This window comes from Labrus mixtus, chromosome 9 (genome assembly GCF_963584025.1).
Source record: "Labrus mixtus chromosome 9, fLabMix1.1, whole genome shotgun sequence".
Taxonomy (NCBI): Eukaryota; Metazoa; Chordata; class Actinopteri; order Labriformes; family Labridae; genus Labrus; species Labrus mixtus.
Genome location: NC_083620.1, coordinates 10,953,397 through 10,980,862, shown reverse-complemented (window position 1 = coordinate 10,980,862; position 27,466 = coordinate 10,953,397). Strand labels below are relative to the sequence as shown.

Genomic DNA, 27,466 nt, shown 5'->3' with positions numbered 1-27,466 from the left:
TTTAAGAAAACACATGCATTACCAAAATAAAACCTAACTTCTACTACTCTTTGTGTCACGTTCGACCTTGACTGAAAAGGCTACAATGGTGGGGTGACTAATTAGGCTTGAGTGTTTCACAGACATTAAGTGCCACCTCCCAATTTTCGTCTGAGGCAGGTAAAAGGTTAAAAATGTTTTGTGTCTAGATGTGTGCATGGAAAACATTTAGATAAGCATCTTGTCACCATTCTTGGGTGAAAACGTCTGCTATAGCCCCTGCTTAAATTTTTATGTTGCTTTTTCTTGTGGTTCAGCGAGATATGTCAAAAGAATTCAATAACTACTTAATGGTGGAATTCATACCAAGTCTTACCTTAATGTGGCACAATAAAGTCATCTTTAGGCAGTGGTATATTGGTGATCTAGTAAATTGCAGCTGTTTACTAGCCAGAGATACAAGAATGAATATCAGGGTGCAGGTAGGGACATATCCTGTACATGACTAAAAATTAAAATAGATTATTTTATTTGTGCATAAAGGTAAACCAAAGAAAATTTTTTGTAGGCTATTTCATTTCTGTTTGGTAAGCCATTGCATTTTCTTTGTCATGTATAAAGATTAGATTGACAAGGCTAAATGTAACTTGGAACATAAATACTGATAGTACATTTTATGAGATAAAAAATGTTTTTTTTAAACGTACCAAAGATGTTTTTATGAAGACTCCACACTGAAGGCACAAGCTGAAATATCAGCTGCTTTTTATCTGTTTGCGGATACAGCTACAGATTGCTCCTAGCCCTTTCTTTGAAATAAAGATCTTCAAAGGTTTTGTGAAGAAGGAAAAACTCTATAAACACTCTCTTTCAACTCTCTAAATTCAGAACCCAAGTGGTGATTAAAGATTAACAAATGTTGGTCCTTTTTTTTTTTAACCATTGAAAGCCAGATGATGTGTGACTACCTGCCTGTTCAGTCATTCTCTTGACATTTTTGAATTATTTTTCAGTGGCAAGGGACTTCGATAACAGGCAACACTGTGGAAAAGAAGTTAGTTCTCTTTGCATGTTTTAGATGATTTTAAAAGTAATAAGCCTTGACTTATTGAAAATGTAATCCACTCTAACTGTGTCAGTATCTTCTTGTTCATTTTACAAGATTTTTGTCATTCTGTGAGTTTGTGAAACTGCACGTGTTGTGTGCCTGTAAATTAAAAGTCAACTGGAAAAAAAATGTAGATGCTAAGAGACTTGTGTTGATCTTATAGCCTTGTATACCTGATGGCACACTATCGCTATTTTTACACAGTATCACTCCACACACATACGCACACACACACACACACACACACACACACACACACACACACAGTAGCATGCAGATGTAAGAGATGTGGGCTCCTGGGGCTTAGCTTTCGGCAAATGAGAGAAGATAACTCAGAAAGAATTTGTCACTTTGATAGGTGATCTGTCATAAATATTCCTCAGGGTGCGATCATAGTGAGTTAAAACATACCAGCGCTGCCAGGCACACTGCCCTGTGTGTAAGTGTGTGTGTGTTTTCCCTTTAGCTGTGGTTGTTCAGTGTGTGTGTTAGTCCCTGTGGTTAGGTTGGTGGTATCACCAAAGCCAAAGTAATCTGGCACAAACATACGCACTCACACATAATACAGGGAGAGAGCGAGTGAGAGAGAGAGAGCGAGAGAGATTACCAGCCTTGCCTGGCGTTGTGTTGGCAGGCCTTTCGGCATCACCTCCTCCCTCACCCTCTTCCTCTTTACTTCCTTCCTGCACCCCTGAAGTGCTCGGTTAATCCCTAAGCTCTATCCCCATTTAAAAGACAGGGACATCACGCAAACCTGCCTGGATGCATTGAATTCTAACACTCACTCGCACACACACAAACCCATGCACTCTACTCAGTCACACGCACATGCTGCTTTCTCCTGCAAACACAGAGGAAGAAAGAGAACAGCTCAGCAGGGGGTTAAGCACTGCGATGGCAGCAGTGGCAGCAGCGGGCAAAATATCTGTCTGTTTTTTTTCCACAGCCCTTAAATGTCTTCTGCAGCAGGCATGTGATGAGATAAGAAAGAGAGGGGACTTTTGCTGATGCTCATCCTCCACTAATGGGTTATTCAGCTGCCAGTGCCTGGTCACACTCATGCACACCATGCACTTTTGCACATTTGTCAGATAAGGATATGTGTGTGGGGGGGAGGGGGGGTTTGAATAAGATCTTGACTAATTGTGTGCACTTCAAGTCAGGCGTTCTAAGGCAGGCTGAGATATGGACATTTAAGAAAGAGACCAGTCACATTTACTTATGCATATAAAGATTGAGATCCCATTGGTCGTTGTCCTTTTAAGAGAGATGGTGTGTATTCACCCTTTCTACAGTCATCCAAAAGTTTTTCTGCAAGGCCGAAAGTTCAATTTCTCAAGAAACAACTTGAACTCTGCCCACTGAATGATTTCAATCTCTTCATTGTAACTGCTCTCTATAGTTCCTAAAACGCTATAACTATCGGCTACATTTTCTCTGGCACTATAAGAGCTATATGTACCATGAGGACATGACCTTACTGTCCTTGATTTTCTGTAATCCTTGTGATATAGGACCTGCAGAGCAAACGTTGCACTCAATGCCAGTCTCTCAGGAAATGTGCATCAGCTGAATACCTCAACTAACATGCTCAGACATGTGGATGTTGACCTCTAGTGGGCATTATGTGAATGCTGCAAGTACACAAGCACCCAAATATCCTGCAGTAGCTTCAGAAGGTTTTGATCACAAAACACTATCCTCCTAAGACAGTTTCTGTTTATTTTGTTATCGGCATTTTAATGAATGGTTAGAAATGCAGTTTTTGACAACTTTGAAATGGAGTTTCCAAAGAGGAAGGTGGAGATGAGAAATAAAAAAATACGTTCTGAGAAATTGGACACACAGCAGAAAGTATATGCGAATTCCTGTATTTCCAGAAAAAAGTATTAAAAAATAACTTTGCAATGGCAAATATATATATATATATTTTTTTTTTTCTCAGCTTGAGTTCGTTGAAAAAAATCGGTTTCTCAATTTTAAAAATGAAATAAGAGAAGACAAGAAATAAACTCACGTTATTTCAACTTTATTTCAAGATAAATAAATAAATAAATAAATAAATAAATGTAGCAGTTCAAACAGAAGAGAGCGAGGAAATGTTCACTGCTTTTTCAACTTACCCCTTATATGGATATGTGTTCATGTTAACAGATGCACTGCCTTTGTATTCCTACAGAGGGCAGCAAAGCGCGGAGGTGTCTCCTGTATCGCCTTCATCGAAGAAGAAGACAGTCCTCGTATTTCCGGGTTTATGCTGACGCGTCCCTCTTCTCCTCGTACACCGACGTGTCAGTCTTCTTGTGTCCAGAGCTGAGCAGCACACAGACCGCTCATTTCGCAGACATGGCTCCTAAAGGCAGCAACAAGCAGCAGTCAGAAGAAGACCTTCTGCTCCAGGACTTCAGCAGAAACCTTTCAGCAAAGTCCACCGCTTTGTTTTACGGAAATGCTCTCATCGTGTCTGCCATCCCCATCTGTGAGTACCACACAGACTGCAGCAGCTAGGTAGCTAGGTAGCTAATTCAGATACTCTGAAGGGGTAATATAGAAAAATAAAGTTAAACTATGTAGGTATAAAGATGTCTCTTACCTATCTGTTACCTTTAATAGACCGAAAACTCTGCAGCACACTAACAGAGTTTAACAAATATGGCTCATTTGTGCTCCAGTTGAATGACTGCTAGTGCTAGCTCTGATGTAAAGTGTGTTAAATTAAAGTATTATTACATGTTAGGATAATGATGTGAAAGGATGCTTAGTAACTTTAAGTTTGTGTATCTATTTAATCAATATGGAAAGAAACAGACATTTTACAATAGTTCACCTGGTTAACATGTTTATAACCAATGCTACGTGTCCTGACTTGATTATTGACTTTGTCTTTCTAGGGCTCTTCTGGAGGATTTGGCACATGGACCTCGTCCAGTCTGCAGTATTGTATGGTGTGATGACTCTCGTCAGCACTTACCTGGTGGCCTTTGCCTACAAGAATGTCAAGTTTGTTCTCAAACACAAGTAAGAAGGACACACACACTGCACCTTTAATTTTGATTCTGATCATTATTTTCAGATTGTATTGTAACATTTGTAATAAGTATTTACTGTAATACTTTTTGTTGGATTCACCTAAAGAACTTTGAATACATTGTTTATTTGGCAAACTCCTATGCATTACATTTGTTAGCATTTAACCTTATAAACAAGGTGCAACATAAAATAAAGGAATGGGGGTCGCCTATTTATCATTAGATTTTGTTTGTTAGTCTTTTTTCTGACCTTTCTCTCCTCATCCTCAAGAGTTGCCCAGAAACGTGAGGATGCAGTTTCCAAGGAGGTAACCCGGAAGTTGTCTGAGGCAGACAACCGCAAGATGTCACGCAAGGAGAAAGATGAAAGGTGAGACATGCATTGTCCTGTAAAGCTGTGCCTCAATACAGTGTGTGATCAGCAGAAATGATATATTAACATGTGTGGTATAACCAAAAAACACGAGGGCCAGTGGTTATGTCAATGACCTGGACTTAAATGAAAGGTGGTACAACATAAAACAGATACTGCCATGTTGACCTCAGGTATGAGAATACCACTGGGATCTTATCTGCAAAATATGTGTTTAAATGGAAGATAAACTGTCAGGAAAAAAATGTGACTGTTCAGTCCCATCAATCAGGAAACAGTTTGTGTAATGTTGTAAAACGTTAACAAGGACCATTAACGGGCAAATCAACATTTCATTAACTAAAAGATGAAAATGAAGATTCAAAGGAAAGTGACTCAAAGAAACACAATGTTTTCAAATGTTTACATTAAAGAAAAAGTGATTGATGTTTTCTCTTGGTATGTTTTCTTGCTTAGGATCCTGTGGAAGAAGAATGAGGTTGCAGACTACGAGGCCACCACCTTCTCCATTTTCTATAACAACACTCTCTTCCTGGTCCTCGTCATCGTCGCCTCCTTTTTCTTGCTCAAGAACTTCAACCCCACCGTGTATCCTTACATAACAATCAAATATTATTGCATCTGTATTTTTACATCGTTAAAGTGATGCCCAGGGTGGAGATGCTGCAGGTTAGATTTAATAGCATGTAATTTGGTGTCCTGCCGATGCTTGTTTTGTCCTTAACTCCGTCTTTCCAGGAACTACATTCTGTCCATCAGTGCCTCCTCAGGACTCATTGCTCTGCTGTCCACCGGCTCAAAGTAAAGGAGGAAGAAAAGATAGAGGGAGTGGGTCAAAGATTGGTGTATGCTAAAATGTTTTTCACTTGAGTGAGGGAAGGGGTTTAAGGGGGGGGGATTGAATTACATTTCAGCTTCATGAAATTCATGAATCAAATGTCTGGAGGGTGTTTCTCCAGGTCTGTCTTCTGTTTTTTTCTAACAAATAAAAGCAACCAGGTATCCTTGTTCTCTGTGTGATCAGATATGTCTGCTTCAGATCCCTGTCTCTTAAGACTTCATTTAGTAAATTAATCTGTATTATTTGTCTTACACTCCATCAGGTTTAACTACTTTAAACTAGCAGAGAACATGTGACACACAACAAATGAAACAGATGTTTCCATTGGCATTGCATTTATTTGTAATCACACTTTCTTATAGTCTATGTACAGAGAAAACACTGTTCAGGAGAGAAATCAAACAGATGGTTTGTATGTCACTTAAACAAAAACACCTTGATTCTACATCTACATGTTAAAACAACACTGATCTGTAGAACAGGTTACACTCATGTATTCAGATAGGATGTAGGTTGACTTCACACTAGAACACAAAAAAACCTTTAGTTAAAGTTAATGTTGGATATTCTATTACTGCAATGTTATCCCAATCAGTTGAGAATTGAACATTTCCCTATGTCTGTTTCTGTGCTCCCTTCTGTCCTCTGGACTCACTTTCAAACAATGTAATGATTCTCTGGGACCATTGGGACTGACTTTGTCCAGTTTTCTGACAATTCTCACTGTATGAATGTATTAGGTTACATGATTACATTGTTTTATCTCTATAAGAAGAAAACAAGTTTGTTTGAAATAGTCCAAATAAAGGCCAAGACAGAACAAAGCCATCCGACAAGTTTCAGGTTTGAATGCAGAAGATAAACTTACTATTTAATTGTCAATCAGTTTCCCAACTTTACACAAACTGTACTGTGAGGGCTTTGTTTTATTTTCTAATGATGATGTTACAGATAACATGTACTGTAGGTAGGCAATGTGGTCATTTAAAATCTGCATACAACTTGCTCTATTCTCACTTTGTACGGTTTTCCAAAGACAATTGAACAACTCCTCATGAAATAATGAGAGACATCCCTGATTTTTTTTTTCCTGTAATGGGACTCAAGTCAAGGCACTCTGTCGAGTGGAACAGTCTCCACACACACCGGCAGGCCACGGTCCAAACAGTCACTGTACAGTCAAAATGATGGAGAACATGTTGACTTGTGCACCAACTAACACTACATGTCAGTACACATTCACCGTAGTTGACTTTCGGTAAAGGAAATTATTTGGTTTGGGAAGGAAAACATCCTTAGCTTGTTTGCAAACCACTATTTGATATACGGTTCACATATGGCCTAATGAATATACTATTTTTCAGATCTTTTTGTTGAGGAATGGATTTTTATTTCAAAGATGACTAAATGGAGGTCAAGTGAGTGTACTGTAAATACTCCTAGGGAACTCAATTCATTATTCAAGGCTTGTCCTCTTAAAATGAACCATGAGCCAAACTTTTCTTTAGTGATGCTAGATTGCAATATTTGTTCTCTTCTTGGCAAAAGTCTAAATACATTGAGTATAACCTGGATGACGTTTGTGCAACAAGCCAACAAACACCCTGACGACAGGACAGTGACGAAACTGGACCTTGGCCATCCTTTCTGCTGATCTCTGTGATGGCTTGTTTTCCAGATAAAGAAGAACAAGAACAACAACACACGAAGGTAACAGCAATGATCTCATACAGCTGAGATGCCTTGTCGGAGAAAATGTATCATGACAGTTTTAAAGATGAACAAAAGAGTGTTACTTACAGAAGACTGTTATTACAATGAATGCCACTATTCAAACAGATGAAGTAGTCTGACTTCACATTGCAAACATATGTCCTTCTTTCAGGAGCCAGAATAACATCCTGTGACAATGTGAAGTCAGAAGAGAGAAGAATGGGATAAAGACTGTCTGCAGAGGAACAACAAAATAATTCTATTTACATCTTATTTATATATTAGGCATACAGTACAGTGAAGTCATCATATACAAGAGAGGCTTCTTCATGGTTTTGTTTATGTTACAAGGTAGGCTTTAACATTGTATGTACATGTACCATCCCAATATATTTTCAAACAAAAACAATATCTCTAAATGTCAAAATAAACTTCATATCAACTACTCTAAAATAAATACTGTCATCTATACCACATCCCAATTTTGTGCCATTAACAAGCAAATTCTGCGGTTTTAACCATGAGCAGCCATGAGGTCGTTCATTCTATTTATTATACGCTGAAGTCCTTTTCTGCACGGTTCATTGAGGTAATGAGCCATGCAGGTTCAGTTCACAGGCAGAAAAAGAGACAAACATCTCTTTAATAAAAGCAGTCTTCAACATGTTATTCCTCTCGTGTAATCTAGTGAAGCACAGCAGCAGTTCCTCAGATACAGCACATGGGGGCGACATGCTTCGCTCTTTCCCCAGAGAGAGTCCTGATCCTACTGACACTAATGTTCCTCAGCCAGGCCTGCAGTTATTTAGTTCAAACTTCTTTCATTTGTTTATTTCTGCGCTTTGTAAAAAAGAAAAGAGAGGCACACTATAGCTGGGTATACATGCATCTATTGGTTAATACACTCAGCATTTGCAGCCTATATTAACTACTCAGTACTATTCTGTGCTATACTAAGTAGAGGAGGGATTATGTCTGGTAGGTAGTTGGAAGCTAATTCAAGCTAACAGGAAACTGGCTTTTTGAGGCTTCATTCATTGCAGCATAGAGCAGGTCAACTTATCATTACTCAGCCTAACACGGAGCATGGTCCTCTGACAGAAGAGGTGAGAGTATTGAGCTCATCTGGTAATCTTGTAAGCTGCACTGCATAGCGAATTTTAATGAAAGCACTGGCTGACTGACAGGGTTAATGAAACTGAAGCTTCTAAATGTCGCCTTTCCAAAGGTACATCTTATCTTACCCGAGGGATAACCACTGATTTAGTCTGCTGTGGTTCCGCAAATCTCATGGATAAATAATATGTGCTCAGTGTGAACTTTGTGCTCGAATGAAATTACTCATGATTGTAAGTGTAGACATTAGAGATGGAGGCTTGAGAGTTGGGTGTCTGAGTCACTGAATATGAATGGGAAATGTGAATAAATAAATCAAACTGTCATTCGTCAACTACCAGCAGGTGCCCTTGAGCAAGGAACTTTTACTCTTTAAATACACCTACAGTGCTTTTCATACTGTACTGCTCAAACTGCATATAAAATTACGTTAAATTGTATCAAAAACTATGAATCGAATTCCTTAAATTTCAGTATGAGGCCCCTGGATGGAGTTGAATTAAGCTGTAGCACTCTACATGGTGACTGCACTGGATCTGAGCTGCATAGTTATATTTGGATGAACCAGTACTTTTCATTTACTGCAATGGACTTTTGTTTGAGTTTGAGTTGTTTTGAGGCTGCAAAAAGCTGAGCTTGACTAGCATCTCTTGGCTGGGCTGGACTGAACCTGAGATGAACCTGGTAGAGCTGAAGAATTGAGAGAAGTCTTGAGATAGCAGACGAGGTTTCAGTATGCAAGGCTATTTGACCCAGGCTAAAATGGGCTGGAGCTGAGTCGGGCCCAACAACAGAACCATGAAGTTTAAACATTGGACCACAGGTCCATGGTAGCGGTATGGTTAAGTAGCTGGGTAAGCAGATAGGCTGACTTCTTCCACGTCAACCAACCTGGTCTAAGAGCGGTAGTCCTTCTTACTGTATGGTCTGTTACCCAAGATGTGGTCTATTTCAGACACCACATGAGACGTCATCTTCGGAAGAACCTGTTAAAAAAAAAGAAGGCGCTAGATTGAAAATTCACTGCAGCTAGAAAGTAAGAAATACAAAGATAAGTAGAGACAAAATAGGTAAAGAAACCTGGATGTATAGAGACACATGAAGAAATTGAAACAACTGGAGGATGGCTGTGGATGCTGTAAATTTGTGTGCAGGTAAAAAAAGCAGTGTGTGTTCCTGCATGTTCCCACCTGTATAGCCCCGAGGTTCTCTGTGAGCTGTTCAGGGTTGGACGTCCCCAGAAGAACTGAACTCACTCCTTCATTTCTTAGACACCACGCTGGAAAGAAAAACAAGAGGTTGATGTTCACTTGGTGGCCACTTGATGGCGCACTGCTTCTCACCAAACAGAACACAAAGTCCTAAACTGTCTCTTCGTAAATCCATGTAAGAATTTATCACAAAATAAACAGTCAATATAAGTTTTCTTGAGACCATTTACTACAAATGATAAACATTACATTACTGGCAGCCATTTTTCCAAGGTACAAATTCACAAGTTTACTTGTACCTTCCAGGCAGCTCAGTTATTTTATCCTTTAACGAAAAATATTGTGCTGAGACAAAGTGTGTGATCTTAAAAAGCTGGAGGGGAAATTAAGCCAACAAGACAAACAAAAGCAAACACAGGCATTTTGTGGGATAATCTGAGTTTGGTCTTGCATTAACAAGCTTTCTGTCTGTTGGCTTGAAGCAGTTATGTTTTTAAAGTCCTGTTTGAGGCTGTTTTCACAGTATTTCTTCTTAGAAGATAAAGGAAGTCTTACCCACAGCCAGCTGAGGCAGAGTGCAGCCCAGCTTCTCTGCAATGTGGTGCAGCTCCTTCAGCTTGGCTTGTTGCTTCCTCCCATCCTCACTTACTATCTTCTCCTTCAGCCACTGATACGACTGTTTGGAGAGAGGAGGAGATGGAGATTGAATGAATTAGAGAATAGAGAAAAATAGATGTGAAGAAGAATCAACAAAAAGTAGAGATGGATAAAAGAGGGGCAGGTACATGTGGAAGTATTCAATAAGATAGAAAAAGGAAGGAGGTAAAGAAGTGAACTAATAAATGAGAGAATAGTCAAGGACAGTAAAGAGGTTGAGGCTGTGAGTCGTGATGGACTGTGAACACTTCAGGCATGTTGCATATAGAGTTATTAGTCTTTATGCTAAACTATGCTAATCAGTTTTCTGCATGGCTTTAGCTTCCAATTTGATATTAAAGGACCAATATATAAGATATCTACTGAATTATCATAAAATTACCTATATCATCGGACTTTTGGGAAACATGTTGGAATATTTATTTCTAATAAGCTGCACAACCAGAAAAGTGGTAAAACTAGGATCTACTGTATTAGAGATGCTTTTAAAAAATGGAAAGAGGTCAGAAGACAGAGGTGGTTAAACACTGAAGCTTCAGTGTCATCTTCCACAGGAGGTGGGTGACACAGCTCTCTTCATCGTTAGAAATTTGGACTGCAGTACCAATTTTTTTGTCAGAGTTACATATTGCTCCTTTAAATTACGAGAGTTGTGTAAATCCTCTAATAAAAAGATCTTACTTTCCACACATGAAATTTATCTTGAATGATAATAATCTTGCCTTGTTGATGATTGAAGGATAATAATCCTTTCAGAGAATATATTGTTTGAAAAAGTAGGAACACTCCAAAGGTTCTTAAAAAAGTTAATTCTAGGCTGGTTGATCTTTCTGTCTGTTACACCTCCGTATGATGCAGTAAAGTTTGTGCAATTGCTGAAGAAGATTTATAATCAGGATATAACTCACATATTCTTTCCTCGGGTTTTTAAAGCATAGGAGATGTTTGCACAGGATTTTGGTTGGACATTTGTCACTGTGTACTTCCACGAACAGTCCAAAAGGATTTGAAAGTCCCCCACATTGAATCAATTGTTTGTCACAGTTAAATTATGAAGGTTCAGGGTATTTTCCTGCTTGTTTCACAGTGCGTTGCCTTGTGTCATATGCAATCACAGACTTGGGCGTGTATTTTATCAAAGTAAAGATTATTTAGGAAATTAAAGTCTGGGTTTTGTACAAAGATAGAAAGGTTAGGTTACCGCACTGCAATGACAAGAAAATAAATGTAACTTTCCTTATAAAAATGTAAACAACTGATTTGAAATTTAGAATTTAGTTTAAATAAAGAATGAATACACCACTTGCATCCAATATAATTATTAAACATTATAGCTTAAGACTTTAAAGACTCAAGTTACATGCCAAATTGACCCGATAAGGAGACGTCTGCAGTGGTGTTGAGCCCTTTCAATAGATCTTTATATCACAGGACACATACGGGGTTCTCACCCCCATGTTTGGAACCACTAGACGACAAAAAACAGTTTATTCTGACATTGTCTGAGTAAATCAAACCTTTAGAAAAATACTTTTACCTGTTTGAAGAATTGAACACAGGCTTCAGGGAACCAAAGATTCTTTATGAAACTTGTCCTCAGCCTTTTTTTTTTAAACATCCCTTCCTAATGTCCACACTAACTGAAGATTTGGCAAGTAAATCCATTAAACATCACAGCTTTTGATGTAATTCACACAGTCCTGTAAGAAATTGGAAATTAAGAAAAATGAAGCAAGCTTTTCTACCTTCATGGAGGCCCTGGAAGATTCAGGAATGCCATTTTCATATTTCCCCGTGATGATTCCGCACGCCAGCGGTGACCACGTCATTGCCCCAACCCCTGTCACCATGGAGACAATCAAGAGTTAAATGGAGGAGTTTTATTAAGATGCGCTGAAGACGTGTGAGAAAATGTGCGAGAACAGAGCTTAGAAAGTGAAAATTTATGAGAAGAAGAAAATACATCCTATGACTTCAACCCAGAGGAAATGAGCAACAGGGAATAATAGAGTTTGTATCTGTTAAGAATAACGTTATTTTACTCATGTGTGACTCACTTAGTGATGTTTATGTTAATTTGTCCGGGGAGCAGAAACGTTGTCATCGATCATTGACTTATTTGCCACAATACAACTCAACTCATACACATAATACTTGCCTATCTTGTGGTAGAGTTCAGGCAGTTGGACTTCGACTTTCTCTCTCTGGAAGAGATGATACTCTGCCTGCTCACACACTGGAGGGATGAGATTAAACTGTCTTGCCACTGAATAAGCCTCCTATAGAAAAAAGGAAGAAAACATAGAAAAAGGACGAAAAGGAATAATAATTACAACACTATACATTTAACTGTTCTTAGAATAATAGAAAAAGTGATAGAGAGGAGAAGAGCTGATGGTAGAACAGAAAACAGGGAGTGAATGTAGCAATGGGAGCAACTCAGACAGGAGATGATGGGGGGGGGGGGGGTGTTAACCAGCTTGTGTGAGCTGTGGTAGAAATTCAAATGCAGGGCTCAAAGTAAGTCTCCTGATCAATATGCCATATCAAAACCCTCCAGGGCATCATATTCTGATTTCATCATGTACTTTCTTATATGGATTACTGAACGTCCTTCAAGAAGAGGAAAGTCAAACATGCACTAACACACATCTTCTGTAACATGTTGGGTTTGTAGCGCCTTTAAACATTTCCCCTCTCTTTTGAAGGTTCCATGCTGAGTGAACACATGTAAGGATGAGAGAGAAATTGGAGGGAGTAATTTAATCCATGTAACATGGGGATAATGTTAGTGCCATCGCTCAACTTACAAATTACATGTTGCTCTTTTGTGCTGCGACCCTGGAGCCTGTGTTCATTTGCCTGTGTGCCTATGTGTGTGTGTTTGTGTGTGCCTACGTGTGTGTGTGTGTGTGTGTGTGTGTGTGTGTGTGTGTGTCTGTGTGTACTGTACTGCTGCCTTGTCACGTACTCAGAGAAGCTGTATTTACCCTCCTTCATTATTGATGCTATCTAAATTACTAGCTTTCATCTGGGCCTGTGTTCTACAAAGCTATCTGCTTGCTTTCACCGTGATCACACAGAGAGGATGTCAACACATGGCGCTGCGCTAACAGGGTGCGGGGAAAGTGATAAAGACACCAGAGTGAGAGATGAGAGAGGAGAGAATGGGTGTTAGATCTTGATATCACTTTAGGCATATGTTCCTTACATAACTCCACTGTGGCTTCACACACTGTACATTTAATACTGTAGTGGATGTGAAACAGGAGGAGGATTGTTTCTGACAAGAAGAGGAAGCAAGGCTGGGGGAAGCTGCTGTGCCTCTGTGGGAACACTTCCTGCAAACACCTGTTTTTTTTTCTTTAAGCTTTCACACAGTCCAGGTTTTTATTTTCCTCCCTTGTCCCCTTTATTTCCCCTTCACATGCATGTGAGCGAGGTGGTAGAAGGAAAAACGCTGCTAAAATCAATTAATATATTGAAGCCTGTGCTGCTTTTCACAATTAGTTTATGGATGGGTTCATTCTATGGATCATTGGTTCATCAGTTAGGTCAAATAAAGTGTTACAGCGTGATTTTCAACAATGCAAAGAGACTATCATCTGTTAGTGAAATCAGTCGAAAATGACAACTAATCTGCCAAAGCAGCATGTAACTTTTCTCCTGAAACTTTATTGCCTTCATATAATTAAGTGATTCCTCACTACTGAGCTGAGGCAAGTGTTACATGTTAATGTAATGTAAAATTAAAATGAACACTTTCTGGTCCTTAACAGTAGGAGTTGTTTAGAAACTAACTACAGCAGAGTTGAATTAGCAACTCAGTGTTTCAGTTGAATATTTTCAGTCATTTTTATTTTTTGGATCTTGACTTGAAAGAGATGATTATCATGAGAATAAATGAAGTCTATATTGCAGAAATTGGATCAAAAGCTTCTTGCTGCTTACCATGATCTCCATGGCTGTCCACCGAGACGTCCCCCAGTACATAGCCATTCCCTGGTTGATCACATAGGTCATGGCCCGAACAATTTCTGTAGAGATACACACATGCCAAGATAGCGGTTAGCTGGCTCAGCTAATTTGTCCTACAGCATTTTAAGAAGATGTCATCGTGGGTCGACAGTCCAACTAAAAATAGAGTATCCAATCACTGAAGCCTTCTTTAACCATGAGATGTACTTTGATGTCAGAAACCAAACAAGTGTTTTGAACAGACCACGAAATGAATCCTAACTCACTCGAGCATTTAAACAGTGTTGGCACTTAAAGTTCTTTTTTAGTACAGAAAAGATGAACACAAAGAACATCATGCACAAGGTTGAAGCGACTTTTACGGAGGTGGCAGCATGGTCTGAATAGACAATAGTGGAGCCTCATGAAAAGATTAAGCCAAGGAGAGAGAGAGAGATGGATGAAACCCAGAGTGCAGTTGAACAGAGAGGAATAATGGAATGGGAACAACAAGATAACAGTGCCAAGTCATTCAGAAGGGGGGGGGGAAATCAACAAGAATGTCAAAGTAAATGGGGAAAAAAAGCTAAACCTGAGAAAAGTTGTGGCCTTGAGGGCAAACAAATAACTTTTTTTGTTCCATCTTTTTAATGCATTATTTTTTTTAAATCAGCCAAGGCCTCCCGCCTCCCCCAAGTGACTCCTACCTGCCGCATCTCCTCACCCATTCCTGAAACCCCGACACACACTAACAAGCTCACATTCTCCTGCCTTTCTGATCACATTCAGGCTGCTGCATTTTTAATACATCACTTAGACCTAACAGTGTGCTAGCCAACAGCAGTCAGGGCCAACAAAAACTCAGATTAGGACTTTCATTAGGGTTGTTCATCATCTCCCTTAGCTCACTTCAATTATAATGCAATCTCTCACTGTGGCAGGACCCCTGAATATGATCTTGGCAAGAAAACAGAACAAGAGAGGTAAGGAGGTGGAGGTCCAGAAGAGAGGGTGAGACGTTAAAAAGGAGACCAGCAGAAGGCATTAAGAGCTTTCCCTTCAGTTTGTCAGTGATAATTAACCTGAAACAGATGCCTTACTAAATACCATCTTGCCAAGGGAAATAACATACATAAACATTTCTGTGTCTTTGCTAGCCCCTAAAAGTGTCTTCCACTGCATCCTTTTTCCTGCCCTCCTGCCATCCAGCTCCAGCAACATGCTGTGATTATGCACCCTGGGCTCACATTTAAATGCTACTTTGAAGCCTTAATTTCCAGCAAGTATAACAGTACGTGAGGGGGGGAAAGAGGCAGTGAAACTGTTTTTCAGGAAGGAGGAGCAATAACACAGAAAATGAACAGTTAGTGCAGATGATGGCAAAGTAGTACATGTGTTTGCTGGAGAGGTAAAGGAGGTTAGAGCTTAAAAAGTGAACAATCAATTTAAAGAGATTAATGATTTTTCCCCCACACTGCTGCAAATCAAACACAGTTTCAACAACAACAAATTCATACCTGTCAATATTCATCAACAAAGCTGTTTTAAGGATCTTGCCCTCACACCAACACAATACACACATTTTAAAAGCAACACTGAAGAAGAAAAGTAATTTTAAGCAAAGCGAATTTAATCAAACATTTATTATCCTCATTGATCAGGTGTAAGCACTAATTAATGAGGTATTGACAAAGCACCTGCTGTAAATTGACCTAACCTGTAGAATGGAATAGAACTCAATTCACTTTGGGGGACTAATGAGGAACCAATGCACGACTAATATGCATGTCAATATGCACCATTTTTAATGCATTGGGTTGACTGCCTGACAGGAGGAAAAACAAAGAGTCTGCTCTGACATCAACAGCTATCCTACAATACATTCTCTGTTGTAGACACTTTTTGAACGATTCAGACTTCATGTTTCAGGCAAAAATATTGAAGTTTATTAATCAGTTATTTTCTAACTCTTGTTTTTTTTTTTTTTTTTTTTTTACAAATGACAATTGATTTGATAAGTTGTTAAGGTATAAAGCTAAATGCTGATTGGATGACTCACCCTCCATTGGAGTATTGCTGTCAGGACGGTTTGCAAAAACGACATCTACATACTCCAACTGCATCCTTTGTAGAGAGCCTTTTAGACCTTAGAGACACCAAGAGATGTACGGGTTACGAAAGTGAGGTTGACCCATTTTACAATCGAGCAAGGGAAAACAATATTAAAGGTATTCTGTAATTAAAAAACATTATGTGTGTCATGTGTTTACATGTACCTTCAATTATGTGTTTTCTTGACAGTCCTCTTTCTGTCTCTGCTCTGATGGGACAAAACAAAAACACAACAATGAGCTACACAGCAAACTGTCGATGCTTCATTAGTACATGCTCAACTAAAGGCACTTTTGGATCTTCAAAGACTTAACTGCATTTGATGTAAACAAATGCAATCTCCTTAATGTTAAGTTTGTTTATGTAATCCCCCAGACATGGCTGTAAGAGGAGTTCCTCTTTTTTTAATGAAACCTACCATTTTAATGAGTGAATATAAAGTTTGTGTGGGCAATAATATGACATAACTTTAAGTCATATAGTTGTCCGGGGAGACTGAAGTAATTTGAAATCACTTTTTGACTCTGGCCAGTTGGGAAAACATGAGAATGTGCATATTAGGCTGTTTCATTAAAAACGGGTCAAAGCACTTTCAACTGTTCAGCATCTTATTCATTTCCAAACCCTGGAGGAGAGAGAGGCAAAGGACTGACTCGTCCACTCAGGAAAGAAGGAATGCTCAGAACCAGAGAGAATAAATTCTTTCTTATCACTAGACCCAGGTGGGCTGTCTTCAGCAGTGTGACCGCCTCTGTGTGTGTGTGTGTGTGTGTGTGTGTGTGTGTGTGTGTGTGTGTGTGTGAGCATGCGTACATGCGTGTGTGTATGTGTGTGTGTGGGTGTGTGACTTATAGACTGTATAGAAAAAAGTAAGACATGACAGCTCCTCAAAAATGAAGTCAAAACTTCTTTATCTTCCCCTGGTGACTGGCTGCTTCCTCCATGCTAACAGATGAGACTTGGGTCAAACTAAAGAAATCAAAATGTTAAATAAATGTCTAAAAAACATGGTTTCTGTAAGTACAGTTAGCACTAATCATGCTTAATAATGTCCAAGTTTAAAATTGTCTGAAAATATAGATATAGATTGTTTTTCTCTAAAAGGTGTTGTAGTGATATAGTCGGCAGCTGTGTTAGTAAGTACCGCGCCTCAGAGGAGACTTAACTAACTAAAATAGATGTTCAACTTTACATAACCTGAACATCTGCTTCAAAACAACACAAAAAGCTGTTCTGCAGTACTAAGCCGAACCGAGGGATCTATCCCCTTTTTCTCTGTAAGTTAAAAGTGTAATTGTATAGAGGCGGGGGCAGGACGTCCAGACCCCGGCTCTACCAGACAAACCCTTTATGGCAGCTGTGTTATCAAGTATACTGTGACAACTGTGGCTTCAAATGACTTCACCAGCGAATAAAAACACCAGCAATATTTTGGCTACCCTGTTGTACAACAAGAGGAGGTCCCGCTTTATATATAGTAAACAGTGTGATTCAGTAAAGGAATTGGTTCAACTGGCTGTCACTGTTTGTGACACAGTGTTGCTCAGATTGGTGCAGAGAAAAATGGCCATAAAAGCGTGTAAATAAGAAGAGTTTGAAAGCTTGAATATGAAAGCAAAATGAAAACATAGAGCTATAGGAATAAATGGTGAATGTGACAGTGATATAAGGACAATACATTTGTATAGGATGAATTTATTTTGCTGGTCCATGACTGACTATTGTTAGATTTGAGAATTAGTAACCGTGGTTTATAGGTGACAGAAAACAATCTTTCTTCACTCTGACAGCAGACTCTTCATCTATGAACAAAGCTGAACACGTCACATGTTGCCTCAAGGCATGCAAATGACAGTTTAGAGGGTTTCTTATACTTACTTTCCTCCCCAGTAGAGTTTAGTTGTAATGACCAAGCTGGACCGTCTGAGAAAGTGCAGAGAAAAAGACAGAGATGCAGCAGAGTGAGTGATACATAATGCATTGTAGTTACTCAGTGTATGTTATTTAGACATCTCTGCAGATCAATCAGAGCTTTCATTTCTTCAAAGTCTAGTTTCCATCATGTATGTGTTTATCCTCTGCAGTCAGGATCCTGCTCTTTCTGTTTAGTTATTCAGCTCAAAACAACATTTTTCTTTCTTACACTCAGGTCAAAGCAGTTCAATGTTAGTGGATGTCCTTCATTCTTTAAACTCTTTGAATTCTCTGTGATACAAGGTGTGAATGTACCATCCATAATAATGCTTAAGAGCTTTGGGTCATTACATGGCTGCTGCTCAGTTAGCCCTTTATGTTATTCAGCGCCACAAAAAGTAACCTTGAATGATTTTTTTTTTCATTTTATGAAAGTAATAACAGAGTGTTTTTCAAGTGGCTGTTACTGAGCAGCTTACTCAATGTGGAAGTATCCAACAGTGACAAGCATCCGTAGGCTTGAGTCACATGTGATATATTGATATTCAATGAGAGTGTGACAACAGAGGAACTTCATGTTGAATTAAAAATAACCCAAGCAGCATTGAGAGTATTGTGCCCCATTACTCAGACTGACTACCAACACATTCTGAACGATTGTTAAAGAGATCATTAGGGATCACCTCCGAGTACTTTCTGTTCTTTCCATCTTTTTAAGTTAAACACTCAGAGGCGGAAATGTCATGTTCAGTGTGTCTTAACTTCATCAGCATCATTCTGCCTACTAGTGTAGTGTAGCTCAGAAAATGGCTGTTAAGGCATTGAGACACAGTTAGACGGTGAACGATACATTTTATGATTGAGCCGAAATATGGTCACTGTAAGTTAGAGTGTCAGCAGCTGAAATCATTGAGTTTGTAGTGAGGCTGGGAGGTCTAGTTTTTTATTTTTTTTAAATTGTATTATTATAACATAACATAACATTTTTTCTGTCTTATTATTATTTTATCAATATTTTTATTTTCCTTGTTTTCTGTTTCTTTTGTAGGTACTGAGGTCCTTGCCTTCTTTGTCTGGTGTACACTGCCGGGTTGGTGTTGTGGGTGGTCAGTGGGGGGTGGGAGGCATGTACTGCGGTATCACAATGTATGCCTTGTCTGTTTAATAGAACTTATATAATTGTTCCACTGCCTCCCCATATTGAAAAATATCCAATGAATATTTGATCATGATAAATAATAATTGAGTGTGTGATATTTAATGGTCCTGATCTTAATTTTCTTTTGACACTCAAAATGACTGATCAGGGATCTTTTACTCCCTCTTTTCATTGCACACATCACTGCATATAATCTGTGAATGCTGCTGGATGCAGAACATGGTTATTTTGTTACATCAACATGATACAATAGGCATTTTTTCGGGACGTGCTGAGTTTTCTATTGCCTGAGCCCCAGCTGAAGTAATTAAATCAGGATGTTTTTACCACTTCTTTGTGTGTGGTTTGTCGAAGTCTTGGTAGGTTTAAGCTAGCCTTCAGGTCTGTTCTGTTCCTAAGCTGCATTATGATGGAATAGCTAGTGGGAAAAGCTTCTTTGAATGGATAAATTATGGTGATGCTGCTGTTATTATAACACAGAGAGGATCTTAGTTGTTTTCTTTGATGCCTCCGTAACTCTCTCCTCCTAGATTTTCCAACAGAGTAAATCAATAATATAAAATGTTTAAATAACTTCATAAAGAGAATATTTGAAAATGTGTGAATAAAGAAAATGGCTGCAAGCTGACTCTCATATAGTAACTGTTTCAAGCTGATGTTATGTGATGCATTGAGAGTGTGTAGGAGCTTTGTGCAGAAATACATAAATGACTCTAAAGAAACACAAATTGAAACCCAAACAACCTGATACATGTCCCTTTCAACGGAACAGACACATGTGATTGCACAGGGAAAAAACCTCTCATTCCCATTTCATAGTCTTTCCTTCATAAATGCCTCACACACACACACACACACACACACACACACACACACACACACACACACACACACACACACACACACACACACCACACTTTGTCTTTGCCATTTGCAGATTTCACACACATCTACCTCCTCCTCCTTTCTCTCTCACATGAAAGTGATGAAGCAATCAGATACATTTACTGTATGTCACCATTACCTCCAGCATTTCTTCTTAATGATGTTTCCTAGAATGACTTCCGCCCTGCAAGGCAAAATAAATGAGCTGCCATTATTAACTTGCAGTTTAACGTCATAAACAATCCCTTCACAATATCAACCTAATAAATTAATTTTCAGTGAACTAAACAGCCCCATGTGCAAAGAAACACATTTTTGAAATTGGGCAAATACCAAAATCCTCTGACACTGGACAGTTTTTTGAAGCTATTGTTGCTCTGTTGTGACTTAACCTACATTCAAACTTTTTGAATGCTGAGATATTATGACTAATATCGCAATTGCCTGATACAGTATAGACAGGCTGAGAAGTGTTAATTGGGGTGTGATTCTGCTGATTGTGCCACAATTGTGTGCCTGTTTCTCAGCAAAAATCCCAAACATAAAAACATGACCCCAAAATCTGCATGAATGTTCATTTTTTTACACAAAGAGCTATAATTACGAGATTGTCTGCCTCACAGCATTAACAGCAGTACAGTGTTGCCCTATTGGCTCAATTAACATATCTATTGTAAAATGAGTGGAAACCTTTTGTAAGAGCATGAATAAACATTAACTGCAGGGCACTCCAGACATGCTGGTTGTTGATTATTTTACAAAGGAAGTTGACCAAATTGGACTTTCAGTACAAAACCATCCCACCAAACATGGACAATAAAAAAGGTTTCCACAGAGAGAGCAGACCAGGTTATTGAGCTGAACTGAACTGAAAATGAGCTCAGAGGTTCGTATGACACCCACCTGCCGCCTGCATAGACCTCAGCTGTGTCAAACAGGTTGACTCCACTCTCATAGGCGATGGTCATTAGCTGCTCTGCAACCTGGCACGATGTCAGGAAACACACCACAAACACAGGTACATGTGCGTGCACACACACACACACACACACACACACACACACACATACACACACACACACACACACAGAGATGCACAAAGACACACACACATACAAACACATAAACAAAGACATGGAAAGAAAGAAAGGTCAGAACGCAGAATTTTCATTTATCTATATTTTACTTTTGCTGTAAAATTAAAGCATCTCAGTAACTACGATATACATTTTTACATATTCACAGAGCTAGTGTCCAAGGTTTGGCAAAATCTTATCAAAGAAGTGGAGCTTCATATATGACCACTATATAATTAAAGACACAATTAAGCCAGAGACCCGGGTCAGAGCATAATATGTTAAAAAGAGAAAATCAAAGTCGTAGTCAATTCAATATAAGACATACTAAGACTAAAACAGGAGTGCAGAATTTAAACTCAAAATAGCCACAAAAGAGGTGAAGTAAAAGAATGGAAGACAGGAACACAACCTCTGTATTATTCATCGAGATGTTCATGACACAACTCATTCTGTCAGTTTTCATAATTCATTCATAATTTTCATAATTGAGTACAACACTAAAGACTTTTAATTCCAATTCTTACTGCCTCTGATCAATCATTACTTAACCCTCAGGTGGATGCTGCAGTAGATTTTGGTCTTATGAAACACTTTATGAGCGGCACTGCAGCAGAGTTAGCCAAGCACAAAATGCTTCAAAACAGTGCCCTGTTGCAAAGGATCTGTTGGATACTATATGCTGCAGTATGTCCTGTGTGAGTATGCTGCAGCAGAGCACTCAAGTTATCTGCTTGAACCCACACACTCATACAGAGTGTGTGAGCTTGTACATTGAGTCTGTCGGAGCACAGATTTTATTCAGGAAGAAGTGTAATTATCCATGATAAATCGTAAGACTCCATAGTGTATGTAGTGTCAACTCATTCCTCTTTAGTTAATAAGTGCTTTATATAAAAGTGTGAAGCATATGTGCTGATATTTCTCCATGTTTTTTTCATACACTGTGACCATAAATCATCAGACCGCCATGCAATTGTCCCATGGTGAGTTTTATTACGAGGGGACTTAAAGTGAATTTGCCATCATTTCCCCGTGGAGTTGAATTGGTTTATGAATGTGCAAGGACAAAGGGGTGTGTGTGTGCACAAAGCGCATGTGTGTTTGTGTTTACATTTGTGCATGATATCTGTCTGTCTGTCTGCCTGTCTGTCTGACATACGTATGTAGGAGTGTGTGTGTGGTTGTGTGTTGCTGTTTCAGTGGTGGAAGACAGCAGAGGAATAGTTTCCAGAAGTCACAAAACTAAAGAGGAGAAAAACTGTCATGAAAGAGACTCTAGACAGAATAAAAGAGAAAAGAATAAACAGACAATAAAAGATTAAAAGAAAAAGGAATGCAATGATAACAAAACAATAAAAATTGCTGTCAGAAAATGATTCAAATATCCCAATATGGCTCCAAATCGACTACATATCTTTGAGCCAAATCTAGAATGGTCATTAAAACTTGTGTATGAAATGAAATATCATTCATATCAATTTGATGTAGATCATTTATCATTTATGACAAAATGAGTTATACTAAGGAAATTTAAGTGAAACAGGAAACATTCACTTTATAAAGACATTGAAAAAGAGACAGTAAGGATCTGTCAAACCTTGCCAATAACTTGAAAAGTTCAATTCTATCAAAGCAGTTCAATGAGTCACTTATCACAACAACTATAAGTTCAGTCAGGACCACTTTGTCAAGAAGGATATTTTGATGCAATTATTTATATTTGGCGGTATGGCTCTGTGAGGGATCTCCCTGCCCTTCCCGTGCATACAAGGAAAGCTATAAGGCAGGAGATAAAGCAGCAAACCCCCCCAGAGCAAGCATCAATGACAAGCATGACATTGATTAAGTCAGAATAGCAGAAAAGATAGATAGATAGATAGATAGATAGATAGACAGATAGATAGATAGACAGATAGACAGATAGATACTTTATTGATCCCGAGGGAAATTCAAATAGGAGGAGCTGGGGAGGAGGAGGGACGCAAATGCGCTTGCAAATGCAGCTTGCAGAGGGAGCAGCAAAAGTAGGAAGCTAGAGCCATTTAAATAAGGCGGCATAAGTACTATTTGGCCAATAGGACGCTTTGAAGCAAATCAGCTAGCCATCAGCTGATGCTGCTTGCGTGAGATCAGCTGTTACCGAAACTCTGGCATGATAATAGAGCGTAACTCCGTGGCCTGCCTCAACTAACGCAATGCTCTATTTGCCTTTGTCTATAAAAAGTAACAAATGATAGATCTGTTTCCTGCTTGCGGCATTTATCCAGTATAGCTCTGTAATCATTGATATTTAAAAACTGCATCATTATTTTATGCAAATACAAGGCTTTGACAGAAAGTTGAATCATCAGTGGGAAAGGAAAGTGATAGTGGCCACATTTCTAAATGTATCTTAAAAACTGTGAGACTGCTGTCAGGGCAAACAGAGGAGAATGAGAAGATAGAGCTGGACAAAAGAGAGGTAAAAGATGGACAGGTCAGTTAAAGAGAGAACGATTGGGAGGGACGACAGAGAAAGGAACAGCATGCTCTTCCTCTCACTGGTCTCTACAGAGCGCAGCTGGGAAACTATCTCAGTAACAACTGTTTGGCACAGAAGACAAAGGTCAGAAAAAGATGCTGGATAAAAAAAAGTGGGATATGGATTTTAAAGGTGTGAGTATATTGGATGGATGATCAGTGAGAATTTAAGAAAATACAAAATAATGAAATCATGTTTGACAAATAAGGTACGTTAAAGAATATTCACAGCTTCAGGCATATGATGAAGAGACAGAGATAGAAAGCCAAGACAAGGGCCATCAAGTCATTTTTTTGTGATTTGTTATTCACAATTAGTCTTCTAAGATACTAAAAGGTCAGTCACTCTTATGGAGGCCTCACTGTGACATTCACAAGTCGGAGTGTTTGTTTTGATGATGAAGCATCACTGCTTACATAGATATCTGCTAGTTTTGGATGAACTGAGGGTGGCTAATGGACTTCAAACTTGCAAAAATGTTGTAAGCGGAGAACAGTCTGTTACACACAAACATAGACACATGCATCCTCACCATCAAAAAACCACTGAGTCATTCTAAAGTTGCAGAAATACAGGGATGGCTAAGCCTGAGGCATCTTTTTTTCCTGGAGCACAAAAGGTGCCTCAGACCAGGATATCCATACATAGAACAGACGTAATGATAAAAAAAACATCGTCTCTCTCTCAACCCCAGAATCAAGGCCGTGGTAGCCTCCCACACTCTACCCACACAGCCTTTAGATGATTTTATGGCTGTACTGCATTCACCCCTCCACACTCCCTGCATCAAAGTGAACACCAACAAGAGACTCTTTCTTCAAATTTACTTTATGATTTATGGATCCACTTTGGCCTTTTTGAATGAGTAAGCAATGTTAACTTGCATCCCACCATCACTTTTCCGAGCTCTTTGTCTGGGAATGTGTTACTGACCAGACAAGACATAAGTATTACTAAGTCATACTTGTCTTAACGATGAGCAGCAAGCGTATCATAAAGCAAAACCCATCACAGTGTGCATGTTAAAGGAGAAGTTCTGAATTTGGGGTATTTTATATAAATACATACGTTTGGTTAATCTCCTAACGTTAGTTAGGGTTGGTCGTCTCGCAACCAGAAGGTTGGAGGTTCGATCCCCAGCTGCTACAGCCACATGTCCGATGTGTCCTTGGGCAAGAAAATGAATATCGAATTGCTCCCTCTGCTTCGTCAGTGTCACATAAATGTGTATGCATGGGATTAGTTACTTCTGGTGGTCACTTAACATAGAAACTTCTGCCATCAGTGTGTGAATGAATGTGACTGGGTAGGTGTGACATGAGGTGTAAACGCGCTATACAAGCTCAAATCCATTTACCATTTATCTTAACCCAGTGAAGAAAAAAAGTATGTCCATTTTCACTTCTACCAGCTTGCATATTTCTGTCCAAATAATTCAGTTTATTTAAATGTGTATATATATATATTTTTGTAAAAAATGCCTTATTTGAACTGATTCAGGAGATTTATGAATAAATGTAGCCGTCAATAAGATGTTATGTGGGTCTTTTTTCTAAAGCTGGTGCCTTTTTCTTAATAAGGACACAGACCCTGAACTCTGCTTGGAACATGTAGTGAATTTAGGGATGTTCTGATGACTGTGACATTGAACATGGGGCATTCAAGACAGTAGAGGACATTTAAACCCGACTGCATCGCATATGGTGGTAGCAATGAAGCTGTTGTGGAATCACGTAAGTTTGCATGTCAACTAAGACCTTTGTCTGCAGCAAGGACTTCTTTTTATGATTTTTCAATGGCAATGATCTACGTTTGTTTGTCTACAGGGAGCTAAACAATATCTTCATAGACCAGTGGCATATTTGAAACAGTTTGAATGTTAGCCAAACAGCCTCTCTGGTATGAATCTCAGCTGCCTGTGCCAACGCCCGTTGGACTGAGTTATACCAGTGACATTGACCCGTTGACCTTCAGACTAATGTAAAGAAAGATAAAAAAAAATAATACTGTTATACAACCTTCCTGTTCTGTGTCCCCTGGGGTGAGCTCAGTTCTCTTCTCCTTAAGTGTCCCTTTAAGAGTATACATAAGTGATGGCCAATTGGAATGAAGTCCCTCCAATCTCTGGTCTCCAATCACAAAGAAGTTTGGGACTCTTTTTACTTGCTCAGCCTATTTGTCTTGGCTTGTAGGCTTCCTGATCCCACTAACACTTTAATTTGAATCTAGCAATACTTCTTGGCATGAATAGTTTTTGATGTGAGGTTTCTGTAGAGCGATTTCCAAAGTGTCATTTGTTCATCAGTGTCAGAGTGTCCAAAATAGTATTGGACATGTTTCCTGTGTTACATTTAGGATAACAGTGTTAACTGTTGAAACTCAATCCAAGTTCAAATACAAGAAACTAATACAATGAAAAGACAATATCATATGAAGTCGAAATGAAAACTTATTAAAAAAAATACTTTAGAGGGAAAACACATCCCTGACTGTTGGGACTGATACCACAATTTACCCCAAAATAAAGTAAAGGCTATGTGAAGTCTAACAGCTATGGTGTAAAACATTTCTAGTAAGAGTCAACATATGCAGTATGTCTCAAGTATTCAAAGTAATTTCTGCAAGAATTTACAAACATCAAATAAATTTGCAGTCAATATAACTGGCTTATACTTATGACAGATAGATATCTTTATATGGAACATGTTCAGTTTTTATCCCTACCACAAATATTGTAGAACAAAAATCAATTTGTCTTTAAGATTAGTCCATTTAGATTGAATGAACATGTTAGAAAAAAGAAAATGTTACGCACCTCATCTGTTACCTGTCCCCCAAATGTCACCCACGTACCTGAGGGAGAAAAGAGAGAAATACATCATCATTAGAAAACATTTCAGCGCTTTCTGTCAGTGTCTTTCTCTGTCTGTGTGTGTGATTGACTTCCTGGTGTTAACACTACTAACGCCCGGGATTGAGATGAGGAAGGTTGTCAAGTTCCCAAGATAAATATCTGTTCTGTCCAGGACTCCAGCTCACCTTGAGTCCGTCTTGTTAGCACATTCTGTTTTCACTAATGACTTTTTGTGTTTGTTAGTCTTTCATATTTGGAAGAGCTTGTATCTCCTCTCCTTGAATGCTCATGTCTGTGTGTGTAATGATGACTGTGCAGACTGTGCAAACTCTGCAGATAAGCAAGACAAAAAAGGAGGAGACACTACATCATCAACACATTCTCTTCTGGAGTTATGCATGTAGCTTTGTTGTGTCAGAAAACACTACCCCATTCTGCTGATGTTAAACCACATTCAGCTATCTATCTAAAAGTGCTGTTCTACCAGACAGACAGTGAGAGAGAGAGAGCGAGAGTGAGAGAGAGCGAGGAAGGAATACCTTTTTATATTGTACAAATGTCTGCTGAAAACCTTTAAAGGCTGAGTGGTTTAAGTGTCTTCTGGGAGTTGCAGGAAAATCTGGGCTGCCTGACAAGATATGAGGCAGTCAGTGTTTTAGAGGGGTAGGAAATTGGCAGAAAGAACCAAGGACAATGTCACTAAATTGTTTTTTCATCATTTAAAGCAAAAGGAATTGCTTTGAAAATGGATTATAAGAAAAGAGACAGCCATGAATTCTTAGTGTTGTCATGTCAATATAATATCAATTTATAGAGAAAATATTTCAAAATCTATAAAACTGCAATGATTAGCGATGAAACCATCAGAGTTTTGAATCCAATAAACAAATATCTCCCGATGAATTTGGGAACTGATGCTTTATCTTAAGTCAGTGCTAGTGCTAGTGCTTGTTTCATC

At 38.8% G+C, this 27,466-nt stretch overlaps 2 protein-coding genes across 2 annotated transcripts in view; one reads left to right on the top strand and one right to left on the bottom strand.

The window, feature by feature from the left end:
• The first annotated feature begins 3,344 nt into the window (after window positions 1–3,344).
• ssr3 (signal sequence receptor, gamma) lies at window positions 3,345–5,498 on the top strand. The gene is made up of 5 exons (XM_061046237.1): window positions 3,345–3,566; window positions 3,979–4,105; window positions 4,388–4,486; window positions 4,946–5,077; window positions 5,228–5,498. Exons 1-5 carry the CDS (start codon window positions 3,434–3,436, stop codon window positions 5,292–5,294), a joined length of 558 nt encoding a protein of 185 aa, XP_060902220.1. The 5' UTR covers window positions 3,345–3,433; the 3' UTR covers window positions 5,295–5,498.
• A 150-nt stretch (window positions 5,499–5,648) lies between these two features.
• The window catches only part of kcnab1a (potassium voltage-gated channel subfamily A regulatory beta subunit 1a), a 66,369-nt gene continuing 44,551 nt past the window's right edge, over window positions 5,649–27,466 (bottom strand). The window contains exons 3-14 of the mRNA XM_061046238.1: window positions 26,470–26,507; window positions 20,958–21,037; window positions 20,194–20,238; window positions 17,975–18,019; window positions 16,261–16,304; window positions 16,044–16,130; window positions 13,979–14,064; window positions 12,186–12,306; window positions 11,773–11,867; window positions 9,926–10,046; window positions 9,350–9,438; window positions 5,649–9,145 (exon numbers count right to left, since the gene is read on the bottom strand). Of these exons, the coding sequence (XP_060902221.1) occupies window positions 9,056–9,145; window positions 9,350–9,438; window positions 9,926–10,046; window positions 11,773–11,867; window positions 12,186–12,306; window positions 13,979–14,064; window positions 16,044–16,130; window positions 16,261–16,304; window positions 17,975–18,019; window positions 20,194–20,238; window positions 20,958–21,037; window positions 26,470–26,507 (941 nt within the window). The 3' untranslated portion in view covers window positions 5,649–9,055. The remainder of the gene's footprint in view (window positions 9,146–9,349; window positions 9,439–9,925; window positions 10,047–11,772; window positions 11,868–12,185; window positions 12,307–13,978; window positions 14,065–16,043; window positions 16,131–16,260; window positions 16,305–17,974; window positions 18,020–20,193; window positions 20,239–20,957; window positions 21,038–26,469; window positions 26,508–27,466) is intronic.

What these genes read in the sequence shown, in the direction of transcription:
- ssr3 (XM_061046237.1), top strand. Translation starts at nt 3,434, where the DNA reads ATGGCTCCTAAAGGCAGCAACAAGCAGCAGTCAGAAGAAGACCTTCTG. An exon ending in CGCAAGGAGAAAGATGAAAG is followed by an intron (nt 4,487 to 4,945) that starts GTGAGACATGCA and finishes TTTCTTGCTTAG; the next exon opens with GATCCTGTGGAAGAAGAATG. An exon ending in AAGAACTTCAACCCCACCGT is followed by an intron (nt 5,078 to 5,227) that starts GTATCCTTACAT and finishes CCGTCTTTCCAG; the next exon opens with GAACTACATTCTGTCCATCA.